The 13859-nt window shown below is 48.5% G+C and overlaps 1 protein-coding gene across 1 annotated transcript; it reads left to right on the top strand.

Annotated features, from left to right (window-relative positions):
• The first annotated feature begins 1039 nt into the window (after positions 1-1039).
• Positions 1040-5349, top strand: dla (deltaA). The gene is made up of 11 exons (XM_079264453.1): positions 1040-1105; positions 1224-1526; positions 1748-1808; positions 1904-2161; positions 2989-3049; positions 3155-3285; positions 3572-3741; positions 3890-4106; positions 4209-4992; positions 5077-5185; positions 5270-5349. Exons 1-11 carry the CDS (start codon positions 1052-1054, stop codon positions 5273-5275), a joined length of 2154 nt encoding a protein of 717 aa, XP_079120579.1. The 5' UTR covers positions 1040-1051; the 3' UTR covers positions 5276-5349.
• The last annotated feature ends 8510 nt before the right edge of the window (positions 5350-13859 follow it).

Here is a 13859-nt window from a genome sequence, read left to right as displayed (position 1 = left end):
ACACACACACACACACACACACACACACACACACACACACACACATACCGAAATGTAGAGTTTGTGTATGCTGAGAAGGAGGAGGAGGAGGAGGAGGCCTGGACAACAATTAACTGAGTCAGAGTTTGATCAGGAAACAGTTTTTCTCAGGCGAATTGTTGGAATCAACTTTTGACGTCCTCCCAACACACACACACACAGAGAGAGAGAGAGAGAGAAACACACATGTAAACCAAGCAGCTGGTGCAGTGAAGCACAGCTGGATGGGAAACTGGCTTCAGGTGAAAAGAGGTTTGATGCTTTTCTGTTTCCTTCAGAGTGAAATTATCAAAGGTTTGTTTGTTTGTTTGTTTGTTTTCCAGCTTCCAGGTGTGACCCCAGATCCAGGTGAGTCTCTCTCCTCCAGCTGCTGGTCTTACTCACTGATAAGAGTTCAGCTTGGAGCTGCAGCAGGAGCCGGGAGGCTGTTGGGGGGCCCATTGTGAGGAGTCCGGCCAGATTGGGAAGTGAAGTCGGGGGGAGGAGGGGCCTATTTGCATGTTATTACCATAGCATGTGTCAGGCCGTATATAACAGGCTGCAGGCGGCCTGGCCCGCAGACACGCGCACAGATCACACCGAGGAAGACTTTGGGAGGTAGAGGCAAGCATGTTGGACAAATCTGTCCTTGGCTGAGATCAAAACCATCACATGAACAGATCCTGAGATTTGTCACTTTCTGGCTGAAAGGAACAAGGACCCCCCCACCCCCCCAATCCCCGCCCCACCCGTCTATCTGGATTAAGGCTTTCCACCGGAGCTGGAGGACTCTCAGGTTCAGCTGCTTTTCTCTGGCGGAAGATTCTGGATTTATATCACTCCTTTCTGGGGACATGAACGAAGGCAGCGCCGTTTCCAGCCGCAGCTGAGGAGAAAAAACCCTGTGAGGCGACAGAAACCTGCTCAATGAGTTTTTCTCAGAGGGACTGAACAGGAGGAGGCACCCTGAGGACCACCAGAGCCCCGCGACCTTTTACCTTATTTATTTTTATTTATTATCTATTTATTTAATATGGGGCGCGTCATCTTGCTGACTCTTGCCACGATGTCCATGTTGATGTACCAGGTAAGCCTCTGATTCTTTATTTCTTTAGTCAACAGAGTCCCCCCCTCCTCCCACCTCTCATTACAACACACACACACACACACACACCGCAGTTGTTGACAGTTTCTCTCCTTCCCAGGGGTTCTGCTCCGGAGTTTTTGAGCTGAAGTTGCAAGAATTTCTAAACAAGAAGGGAGTACAGGGGAACAAAAACTGCTGCCGAGGCGGTGTGACATCCTCTTTCCAGCAGCAGTGTGAATGTAAAACCTTCTTCAGGATCTGTCTGAAGCACTACCAGCCCAACGCCTCCCCGGAGCCCCCCTGCACCTACGGGGGCGCCGTCACACCCGTCCTCGGCTCCAACTCCTTCCAGGTCCCGGACGCCATCCCGGAGAGCTCCTTCACCAACCCGGTCAGGATTAACTTCGGCTTCACGTGGCCGGTAAATAACGCCTCTCGTGCCACTTTCTCCGCCGCACGCGCCCAGGCTGCGGTTCGCGCCTTTTCTGTTGAACCCGTGCGTAAAAGCGCTGCGCAGCGGCACACCTTGAGGGCGCAGCGAGCCTGCAGGTGTTGAGTTTCAGCAGATCACGTTGAGCTCAGAGTGATGCTATCAGCCATGTCCGCTGGCCACCTGTCTCATGAAGCCATTTGTCTCCCCAGGGGACCTTCTCACTGATCATTGAAGCGTTGCACACCGACTCCAAAGACGACCTCTCCACAGGTAGGCAGCCAAACCCACACACTTCCTTTCACACTTCACTTTCACACACCCACACTTCCATCTCTTCAACTTGTTTTTATTTGGCTCATTTTTAGAGAACCCGGAGCGCGTGATCAGCACCATGACCACGCAGAGGCACCTGACGGTGGGGGAGGAGTGGTCCCAGGACCTGCACACCGGAGGCAGAACCGAGCTCAAGTATTCCTATCGTTTTGTGTGTGATGAGCATTACTACGGGGACGGCTGCTCGGTGTTCTGCCGGCCCAGAGACGACGCGTTCGGCCACTTCACGTGCGGGGAGCGCGGGGAGATCGCGTGCGACGCGGGCTGGAAGGGGCAGTACTGCACAGAGCGTGAGTTCCACTTCTTCATGCTGCTGATGGGGAAGTTTGCAACTTCCAACCAGAAGCATTTTCCGCAAAGGTCAGGCGTTTCTGGGTTTATCCGAAGTCTGAGGAGCAGATTTCAGTCTCAGTCAGAACCTCAGAGTACCGTTAGAGGACGACTTGTGCGTAAACACCACGCGCAACCCCCCCCCCCCCCCCCCCCCCCTGCTTTCCCCGCGCGCACACACACACACACACACACACACACACACACGCACACACACGACCACTTGATTTATTTTAAGGAAAGTTTTGGGGAATAATCTCACGCGTGCCATTAATTTACATGCTCCCTCCCGATTGGTCCCTGTCGGAGTGGCCCGGGCGCTGATTGGCTGAGGCGGGGGAGGTATTGTTTGAAGTGGGCAGCTGCCGGCAGAGAGCAGACAATGGAGCAGCTGTCGCGCACTGGCAACACACTCGCCAGCTGTCCACTCTTATCTGCCCCAATCCGAGACATTGAGTGTGTGTGTGTGTGTACACACACACAAAATGAATAAAAGAGTTTTGACCCGCAGCAAAGAAGGAAAAGGGAGGGTGGTGGGGTGGGCTGAGGAGTCTCTGTGTGCACACTTTGAGGCACACACATTCACACACTCCCTCCTTTGTCTCCGCATCATGTTAAGCAGAAAATTCTTTCATGGAGACGAGGAGGTCGACTTTAAGGTAGCAGCTTAGGAGTTGAGGAGTCACTGGTGTTTCTCAGGCTTTGCTGGGCTTTAAGTTTTTTATCCTCAAATGAAAAATGTAAAAATAAACTTGAGGTTTCTAAAAATGTTCATCTTTCTGCACAGCGATCTGTCTGCCCGGATGCGACGACGAGCACGGCTTCTGTGAGAAACCCGGAGAGTGCAAGTAAGTTTTCCTCGTCCGTTCACTGGGGCATTAATAAGTGAGGGGGGAGACATGAGGTAATGTGAGTGGACTGACCGGTGTTCCCTTCTAATTGGACAACAACAGGTGCAGAGTGGGATTCAAAGGCCGCTACTGTGATGAGTGTATTCGTTACCCGGGCTGTCTCCATGGGACCTGCCAGCAGCCCTGGCAGTGCAACTGTCAGGAGGGCTGGGGGGGGCTCTTCTGCAACCAAGGTGAGGAAGGAGCCCCATCGGGGCCAGGAGTGAATGAGGGATGAGGAAAGAAGCTTAAAACTGTTTGCTTTTGTAAATATGTGTGTTTTCACCTTGCAGTTAGGGTTAGGGTTAGCATCTGTAAAACTGCACAAAGTTTCCAATCTATGACGCTAAAGTGCCAAACGGGAGGCCAGAAATCTGAAAAACACTGGAAGAAGAGACGTGCCAGAGGACAAAAGACATTCTGTCATCCTGCCATGTGTTGTCCTGTGGCTAATCCACATGTTCTGCTGCATCCCTCCAGACCTCAACTACTGCACTCACCACAAGCCCTGCATGAATGGAGCCACTTGTAGCAACACTGGTCAGGGCAGCTACACCTGTTCCTGCAGGCCCGGCTTCACTGGGGCCAGCTGTGAGATCAAGGTCAACGAATGTGCGGGAAACCCCTGTCGCAACGGAGGGAGCTGCGCCGTAAGTGGCTACAGCCTTTTCAAATGAGACAAATGTTTTCGTGACGTCTGACTGCGGCTCCAAACGCCGGCAGACATTTCAAAGTGAAGATGCTGCAGTGCGACGAGTGTTCGTGTCAACCTGTTTTCTTTTGCTTCGCTTTCTACAGGATTTAGAAAACACATACATGTGCACCTGTCCTCATGGTTTCTACGGCAACAACTGCGAGCTGAGCGCCATGACGTGTGCCGATGGGCCTTGTTCCAACGGGGGCCGCTGTGCCGACAACCCCGATGGAGGATATTTCTGCCAGTGCCCGACTGGATATGCAGGCTTCAACTGTGAGAAGAAGATTGACCACTGCACGTCCGGGCCCTGCTCTAACGGTAAGACACCGTCCAACTGACGGCATCCATGTCTCAGGGTTGTGTGGACTTGCTGTAAAATCTGCTTCGGATGTTGATGAGAGGCCTCATCTCCGTTTGCAGGTGCACGCTGCGTTGATCTGGTCAACTCGTACCTGTGTCAGTGTCCAGACGGTTTTACTGGCATGAACTGTGACCACACCGGGGACGAGTGCTTGGACTACCCCTGCCAGAACGGCGGCACCTGCCAAGAGGGTCTCAACGGGTACACCTGCACCTGTCCGCCGGGATACACCGGCCGCAACTGCAGCTCCCCCATCAGCCGCTGCGAGCACAACCCCTGCCACAACGGCGCCACTTGCCATGAGAGAAACAACCGCTACGTCTGCGCGTGCGTTCCCGGATACGGAGGCCGGAACTGCCAGTTCTTGCTTCCGGAGCATGCGGCCATGCGCAGGACAGAGGTGCCCTGGATGGCCATCGGGTCTGGCATGGCCCTGGTGCTACTGCTGCTTGCAGGGTGCGCGGTTCTGGTCGGGTTTTTTCGATCCAAAGTCCAGCACGGAGGTCAAGCAGAAACCGTAGCTGAAGGAGAGACGATCAATAACCTGACAAACAATTGCCACCGCAGTGACAGGGACCTGGCCATTAGTGTCATGCCATCTGCAGGCGTCAAAAACATCAACAAGAAGATGGACTTCTGCAGCGCAGACCCGGATGAGGGCTCCTCACCCGGAAGGAGCGGCTACAAAAGCCGACACCATCCACCCGCAGACTACAACCTCGTCCACGAGGTCAACTACGAGCAGGCAGTGAAAGAGGCCATGCTGGAGGCGGCCTGCGAGGACAAGTGCCAATCCCTCGACTCTTTTGAGTTTGAGGAGAAACACAGCAAACGTTTAAAATGGTAAATATTCCACTGTTGGGAGGTGAAACGCGGCTGAAGCTGTCACAACCACTTTGCTAACTTTGTTTTCTTGTTTCTTCAAAGCGATGCATCAGAAAAGAAAGTCCCAGAACTGTCTGCATGTGCGGACACCAAGTACAAATCTGTGTTTGTCATGTCAGAGGAGAAAGACGAATGTATAATTGCAACTGAGGTAAGTCCCGCTTCACTTTCTGCATCGTTCCGCCAACAGCGAGCCCAACGTGTCCTAACGATTTGTGTAAAACCTCTCTTCCAGGTGTAAGAAGCCACCAATGGGCTGCCCGTTGCTCATTTGCTCTATGGGAGAGTTTTTATGCTCCTTCAGATGCTGCTCTAACCTTAGGGGGAGGTGTCCCACCTTGAGACTGCTGCTGATACCGAGACGTTTAACTGATATTCAGAGTGAGCTGGTTCTCTACTGGTAACTATGCGCAGGCAGCGTCGGTCTGTGGGGGAGAACTGGCTGGGTTTAAAGATTAAAACATAAACACTTTTTCTATTTAGCCTTTCTACTGAAAGTTAAACCAACGCCGCCGTGATAACGTAGGACGCTACGAGTTTTTCCTTCTGCAACATTTGCACCCAGGCCTTTTCTCTAACCCACACGCCGTTGCTGAGCGCAGGAACTGCATCAAACGGTGGATGTTCGGCCATACTGGCCTGCTCTTCACGAGGCTGTTATTATGGGCTGTGCACCCATCAGCACACCTGTGGAGACTGTATGTATACTCATCACTGTGTTACTGAAGTGCGTTTTCTTCCCCGAGCCCTCCGAACCATTCATGACGTTGTATTGTTCTCCTTTGTTTCTCATTTGGGACATGAAACCTTGTCTTGATTAAAAAAATAAAAAAGAAAAATGTTTTTTTGATACAGATTCTTTTGTTGTAAAATAACTAAAAAGTAAAAAAAAAACAAATGTTATGATTTAAAGTTATGATTTAATTTAAGTTAATTTAAGGATTTTGTGTTATTTTTATTTTGTCATGTATATTTGTGATGTTTGTCATGATTATTATTTAAGTTGCTTTTTTATTATATTTGCAAAGGCACTTCATGTCGATGGGAATTGTTTTAAGAAAATGTTATTTAAAGAGGGATGTACAAATTGTTATGTTACCGTTTCCTTGACTGTTTTTCAATGAAGGAATTAGCCAAGACTATTTTTCCAAATAAATATTGCTAAACATGAAATTTACTTGCGTCCAACTTCTGTTGTTTCCATCTGCAGGCAGTTTTCGGGGTCTGTGAGCAAAGTTAATCAGTAACATCTGTTGTCCTCCCCTGGCGACCCCATGGTGGGCTTTTCTATGTGACACTGTTGCCTAATGCCAGGAGTTGAAAGTGTCTCCCTGGAGACGGAAGAGGGGGTCTATTCATTAGAAACAATGTCCCTACGCTAGATTTACCACTCCTCTTTCTGCCCCCACAGAAAAAGTCAGGTAATTCATGACTTTAAAATTCAGATGGATGTAGAGAAACGCCCACTGGACATCCAGCAGTCTGTGTTTTGCTTTTCCAGCCTCCTGTTTACCCCAAATATAACCTGAATAGCTGCTCGACTGCTGGCCTTAAATCTTTCATGTCTTGCAGCAGCAAAGTTCAGTCATCATTAGCTGAAAACACAGAAGCAAAACAAGCAAATGACATTTTTTGTGTTGCTCTTTAGATTTCTCAGGTTTTTCTCTTTAACTGCTCCACAAAGATGATGCTGTTTAGACACGAGGGACTGTAAACCATCAACCAGAGCCAGGTTCTGCTGTTTCTGACTCCACAGCTCTGAAAGAACAGACTCCAGCAGACAATGATGGAATTGACAATAGGGCATACAAAAGCCCACCCTTGGGAGAGTCTGCATGTCCCTCGGCATGCTGGGAGAAAAAGAGTAACAGGAACAGATGTTGTTGAGGAACAGATGCCTTCTGGCCAGAGTTCAGCTGCAACCAGCCAGCACTTCAGGAAAAAAAATCTGTGACCCTTCACAAAGAGAAAGCATTTACATTAGGCCCCTGAAGAGTCTGCTGAGGAAAGAAGAATAAAAAAAAAACATAAGTAAAAGAGAGAATTATCTATCTAAATATATATCTATATATATATCCACTGTCTACTGCATCAGCTCTGCCTTCTAGTAGCGGGGTTGATGCAACAAGACAGGTTCCTCACAAACTGCATTCATTATTGGTGTCACAGATTCAACAAAATCCTTAACAGGTTTTTGCTCCATATTGACATGAAACATCACACAGTTGTTGCACATACGTGATGAAGATCTCCCATATCATCACAGTACGAGGAAAAGTACCTGTTCCACCACATCATGATGAGAATCTCCCGTTCCACCCAAGCGGCACCTCCAGCGGTTAAAAGTGAAGCCTATGCGGAAGTGCATAAAACTGCAGTTCCCACCTCATCCGCTAGGGGCTGCAAAACAGAGCAAATTCCCATAGACTCCCATGTTAAAAAGGCCAACTAAACGGCAGAAATAAACATGTTTACAGCCTGGTACAAAAAGCCATTTTAGGTTTATAGGTCAGGTTTACCTTCATGACAACTGTGGGGGGAGTGAATTCTTTTCTAACTCGCCCGTTTAAAAGTAATTTAATCTCGAAGTTCGGCATATTTAGGGGCGTGCCCTTTTGATTGACAGGTACCAATCTCCTTCAAGTAAGAAGAACGTAGAACAACCCCGGGTTTAAGACGGTTAGCAACGTGACTTAGCTTTAGCCTGCTTACCCCTATTATCTCCGGGTTTGCTCGGTTAGCTCTTAGCTACAGAAAGCTCAGAGTTCGCTCGATGTCAATCATCCGCCATGACGCTCACGGCTGCCTTCTCAGCTCCACCTCTTTGTCCATATTTGTATTTTCCGGGCGAGACGACACGCATGACGCTGCCAACATGGCGACGGTAGGAACCGCTCACAGAGCTTCAATTTAGCTCTTCAGAAACCTATGGGTGACGTCACGGAGGCTCCGTCCATCTCTTTATATACAGTCTATGAGCTGGACTGACCATCCTCTGCACCCCAAGACCTGACCTCTCTGACCGACCTCTGGTTGACCCTGACTTGATTTTTATGTTGATGGCTCGGAACCCAGACCCAGGTGTGGGTTTTGGAGCGCTGTGGAAACACTGGTTTCCTGAAATCTGATGGTGAACCAGTTTGTCACTATCGCCTTATTGACTCCCTTCTTTCTGCCATTTTGTTCCCTCGACAGGTTGCTGTATGCACATGTGCACTAACTCTTCTGACCCTGTCTCTACAGGTGACTCTCCTGTAGATGAAGGCTGCGTCTCTGACCCACCCCCCTTTTTCAGCCTCTCACTTTCTCTTTTCTCTCACAGCCCACAGATGGGGAGATTTCCTCCTAGGTCTCTCTCAGGCTTTCCTTGGACCAAAGCACTTCCTCTCATGCTGTTGTCCATGTGCATGCGTAAAAGGGGAGGACCCAACAGGTCCCCTCATAGATTCTTTTCGCAGGTTCACCCGAATGGGCATAGGCCTCTCCAGGGCTCCCCCTCCAGACACAGCCCTGTGTGAAAGTAATGTTTTAATATACTGTGCTGATCTCATGTGAACCTTTTCAGACATTTGCTCACAGGTAGTTGCGGCCCTTCCTGAACCAGCATCTAAGCAGCTCTGTTCCCTTCAGCCTGGAGATTTATGCTGGTGGGAGGCTTCAAACATCAGCTCTGGGACCACCCGTTTCAGATGCTTCTGACAACCCAGACAGATGACCGTGCTACTTGGCTAAAAACGTGCTACTTGGTGCCCGTAGTATCCAACTACCGTATCATTGCTGCAGGAAGGTTCCTGCACCGACAGCGGCTCCCCAGCTTGCTGCTGCTCCTGACGCAGCAAAATAACACACCACCCCACAGGGGGCAGAATAATCCCTTTGGTAGCGCCAAGATGGGTTCTAGTAGGTAGACACGCCTTTTTCTATTCCCCAGCTAGCACTCTGAGGGGCCCCTGTGCGGTCTCCTCTGTCATTAAGATATCTGCGCCATGTGTGTGCTCTGGTTCTTTGGATAGCATGGTGATCGGTGGACTGGTTGCCAGTGGTGTTTGTCTGATTTGTCTGATCTTCATCTCTACTTGGGGAAATGTTTTTGGAAATAGAGGGGTCTACATGAATAATGGAAATTCCCACGTGTTAGGCCTCACAAGGCCTCACCAAAGCCAATCTCGTGCTCACGTTCACTCGCCCTTTCGTTCATTTTTCTGTGTGCCAACTGATTCCTTTACCACTCCACCGTTGGCTAACCTTGTTCCAGGACCCAATTCTCAATTAGATGAGGTAATACTTGTGCGTAATGGTTAACCGGACGTAGATGTTTATTTTGTAATGATGACTGGCATATCCACAATAACACTAACTGGTTGTTGTTAGCAGAAAGGGTAGGTGTGTCTACTGGGGTTGCCTGTGTGGTCTGCCTGGGGCCCAGACCTGTACTGCATGTAGTCACCCCTCCACCTGAGTTTGAGTCCGCCTGTATGATTGATTTTCTCTCTTCCACGAACCCTAACCCTCTCCAAAATGCCTTTCCGGGATGGTCCTTTCCCTGTTACGTCCCACACACAGTCCTCTCCCCTGTTTGGTTCTGGTGTGACTCGGCACAAAATTTCACTTGCTTCACGAGCTCCTCTCCGGGGTCTGGTTTTGTTGGGGTTTTGGACCGTGCTTGGTGTGACAGTGTTCATGCTGTTAATTTTCTGTGGCCGGCGCCGACCTTTGGTGGTAGTACGGTGGTCTGGTTCTTAGGGGCGTGCTGCCATCAAAGTGGACTGGTATATGTGCCCCTGTCACCCTTCTCTTGCCTACAGCTGTCTTCCTGGTTTTACCTTCTGCCCCCTTATCCAGTCAGTCGGTCCAGGCACTCTGTTCATCCTGATGACTCAGCTACGTCGACGCTATTGGGGTTCCATTGCAGTATTTGCTGCCCTTCTTGTTTTGTGTTCCATGTATCAGAGCCTTGTTGGTTATGCTGATTGACACTGCCTTATATCACGTTCCTCTGCTTGTTCATGACCCTCTTCCAGCTTTGGATCTCCCTCTCTCTGATCCTTTTCCCTTCTTTTTTGATAGCGATGGCTTTTTCTGATTCTGACACTGGTGTGTAAGTGTTTTTCCTTTCAGGATGTTTTATGATGAATGTTCTTCAACCCTGCCGGGAGTGACCATTCTGATGTTTTAGATATTCCTCTATCTCTTTAAGCAGTTAGCTTTTTTTTCTGGGTTTGTTTTGTTGTTTTATTGTATCCCTGAATTGTGCTTGTGTTGATCCTGAAAGGATCAAAAGGGGGGAATGTGGTGGAATTATACGTATAGTGTACATTTAATATGTTACTCCTTTATGAAGCTTCTTTTATGTAGTACAATATATATATTCTGCATAGTTTAAAGTAGTTCAGAAAGCTTGCTTTTTTAGTAGGTTGATGCATAAAACTGAATGTTTTGTTCAAGGCCTGTTTCAGCTTTGACTGTTGTAATCTTCAAGCTGGCAGTTGTTTTGACTAGTGCTGCTAGCCAAAGGTTGTTTGTGTATGCCTTAAGATTGCTGTAACACCCTGAGCAGGGGCAGAGCTCTTGAGACCTCTTGCTCGCAACAACTGTGCATTGCCAATAAACTGGACAGAGCATGGTTGATCTCTAGATTTATCTCATCAGATAAATTCTACAACATCCACCACCATGCTTCACTGTGGGCAAGCTGGTCTTTTCAGTGTACGCTTCAGTCTTCCTCCTCCTGCTGATCTACAGGACGCAAAAGTTCCAGTTTCTCCTCTGAAGTTTTGGACAGTTTTCTTAACTTATCCTTCTCTAACATGCAATCCAAAGGTCTGAGGTGTTCCAGCCTTCAACACACGTGATGCAACTAATGAAAGCCTTGATTGGTTGCATCAGGTGTGCATGGGACATCAGATTTGTGTATGGGGGCTTCTTTTCAGAGGGTCGTCATCATCACTTAGAGACTGCAGAGGTCATTGAAAGTTGCATTTTCTGATTAATTTGGATAAACCACTTATAATAGTTATGTTTAAATCCTTATTGCTTTATTTGTTTATTGCAAACAGCAACTAGTTTGTACCTTTTGCCAATAATCCTGATTTGCAGTGATGGTCGAGTCATTTTCACTGCAGATGTGAAGAAAATAAAGTTACTTTTAGGACATAAACACTAAGCACACATCAACTTTTTAACAGCAGAATCATCTCAGCAAGAAATATTTCTAACCAGATTTGTTCATAATATAATCAAATCAAGGGCTGCACGGTGGCGCAGTGGTTAGCACTGTGGCCTCACAGCAAGAAGGTCGCTGGTTTGATCCCTGGCTGGTTTGGTCAGTGGCCTTTCTGTGTGGAGTTTGCATGTTCTCCCCGTGTATGCCCAGGTTCTCTCCAGGTACTCCGGCTTCCTCCCACCATCCAAAGACATGCATGATAGGTTAATTGGTCACTCTAAATTGCCCCTAGGAGTGAGTGTGAGCATGAGTGTGGTTGTTCGTCTCTCTGTGTGTGGCCCTGTGATGGACTGGCGAGCTGTCCAGGGTGTACCCTGCCTGTCGCCCAAAGCCGGCTGGGATAGGCTCCAGCTTCCCTGCGACCCTGAATTGGAATAAGCGGTTTGGAAAATGAATGAACAATCAAATCAAATATTTATGACAAAGAGGGATGAATATTTTTGTATTGACTGACTGAAAGCTCATATGTGACTAATTTAAAGCTGCGTGAAGCTGTTTTCTTCTAACACAGAGAAACTATCTGCAGACTTTCCATCTATCAGGTGAACAGACAAAGCTTCAACATTAAGAGCGAAGTTCAAGCATTAACTGCCATCTGTTGGTGCTACATTATCCACATTTATTGTCCATAAATCCTCAAACTTTGCATTCTTAGTTTGAGCTTTTCGCCTACGTGGACACAGAGGAAGCAAGTTTACCTACTTGGAGCTTGGCGATGGCGAGGAACTCATCGGGCCAAACGAGCTGAGTAAGCTTCTGCTTTATCTGCACTACTAACCACGTCTTGCTCCGTTTGTTGTTCCTGTTTTTCTTCTTTCCCTTCTCACCCACCAGACGAATAAGCAAAAAACTTCTCATTTTCTCGCTGTGATGCCGAGAGGTGGGGCCGGGGCCCCTTCAGAGTTCTTTCCTGGTCCAACACTGTCGTTGCCAACGCTCCTCATTATCACGGTGCTGTAGCAAGAGTCAGTCGACCCCCAGAGGCACCTTGCTGGCTCGGGGCCCCAAGCACTTGCCTGTGAGGAAGCGTCGGCACGGGATTTTTGTGGCCTTGGACTCTGCAGCCTTCAGCTCCAGAGCTGCAAGGGGCTCTTTGGACTTTTCACAACATGACACTGAAAGTAGCAGCCACACGATCCATTTTTGTTTTTCTAGTCGTTCGGTTGGAAAATCTGGGATTTTAAAAGAAATCTACATCCCATAGAAGGAAACATGTCCATTCTCTCTGTAAACCTTTAGTTTGTCTTAAACATAAAACACAAATAAAATGCAGTTATTTGTTATTGCAGATTTTATTAGCTGTCTTCTTTAACAGGTCCTGTAACCAGCTGCATTCAGCTGAGAGCGAAAATGGCTCATTGGACTGTAAACCTCGCTGTAGCCCTGCCAGACTGGCTGAACACCAGTACGGTGTCGGTTCCCAAACTGGTGTCCAATAAAAGCCAAAAAGCCGGTTCCCAATGAGCTGCAATTAATGATGCTTCCCGGTTGAGAACTGAGGCGCCATCAGTGGTCAAAGGCGGATTCAGTAACCCCCGGCGTCACTGATGACGACCCCCCCCCCCCCAATACTGGCTGTCAGTGTTGATCAGTCTTAGATTATCTGTTTGTGTAGAGCAGGGGTCTCCAAAGTCTGTCCTCAAGGGCCGCTGTTCTGCAGGTTTTCCATGTATCCCTGATCTAACACACCTGGCTTCCATTAAATGGCTCTATCAGCCAATGAAGTTCTGCACAACGACTGATTAGTCAGGTGTGTTGGAGCAGGGACACATGGGAAACCTGCAGGATTGGACTGGACACTCCCTCCTCTGGGTCTTTGCAGAGGAACTGATTAAAGAACATTTGTTAAAATGAACCTCGGATGAGCTCGTTCAGGCTGATCAATCACCGGAGAAATTGGTTTCGCAAACCCTGAATATCTCTGCGTTGCTTCACAGCCTGACAGGGAGGATTGGCAGACTGGCTCCCTGTGCTCTATGTGGATGATGGAGTCCAGAGACGCTGTGGAGACTTCATGCTGCCTACAGCACCAGGAGGACATCTTCCTGACACCATGCTGCAAGACCCGGTTCCTCCCGATGCAGGACAGTCCTGCGGTGCGTAGGCTATCAGTCACACTGTGATCAATGTTTCTACTTTTCTTTTGATTCCATGATTTTCATTTCGTCATTCTGATGCTATGTTGTTGTCGACATGTTCCACTGACATGCATCGGGGTTTACCTGGAACCGCTCATTCGCCAGGATCTGTGTTGGCGTGTTTGAACGTGTACAATCCCGCGTCGACATCCTGACATGCCATGAAATTCTGCCGCCCGCCTGAATATGTTGTTTGTTCAGAGAAACGCTGGTTATAATCAGCCTGACCGCCAGCTTGCGTGTCTCCAACGTGATGGTTTCTACATGCAGCAGAGCTCGAGGTTCTGGTTAAACTGCATGAACACCATGGAACAGAATCTGTCCAGAAGCACCGCGTTTTCAGATCCAGCAAAAAAAAAAAAAAAAGAATAAGTTAACGCTCTGTATCGACGTTGGCGATAAAGAATAAGTGCAGTTGTACATGTTGATCTGTCTTTCCTGTCGTCTCCATCCCAACCAGTCGA

Source organism: Telmatherina bonti (assembly GCF_933228915.1).
Source record: "Telmatherina bonti genome assembly, chromosome: 3".
Taxonomy (NCBI): domain Eukaryota; kingdom Metazoa; phylum Chordata; class Actinopteri; order Atheriniformes; family Telmatherinidae; genus Telmatherina; species Telmatherina bonti.
Note: the sequence above shows the minus strand (reverse complement) of the source record. Positions and strands in the feature narration are given on the sequence as shown.

What these genes read in the sequence shown, in the direction of transcription:
- dla (XM_079264453.1), top strand. Translation starts at nt 1,052, where the DNA reads ATGGGGCGCGTCATCTTGCTGACTCTTGCCACGATGTCCATGTTGATG. An exon ending in ACTTCGGCTTCACGTGGCCG is followed by an intron (nt 1,527 to 1,747) that starts GTAAATAACGCC and finishes TTGTCTCCCCAG; the next exon opens with GGGACCTTCTCACTGATCAT. An exon ending in GGGGCTCTTCTGCAACCAAG is followed by an intron (nt 3,286 to 3,571) that starts GTGAGGAAGGAG and finishes GCATCCCTCCAG; the next exon opens with ACCTCAACTACTGCACTCAC.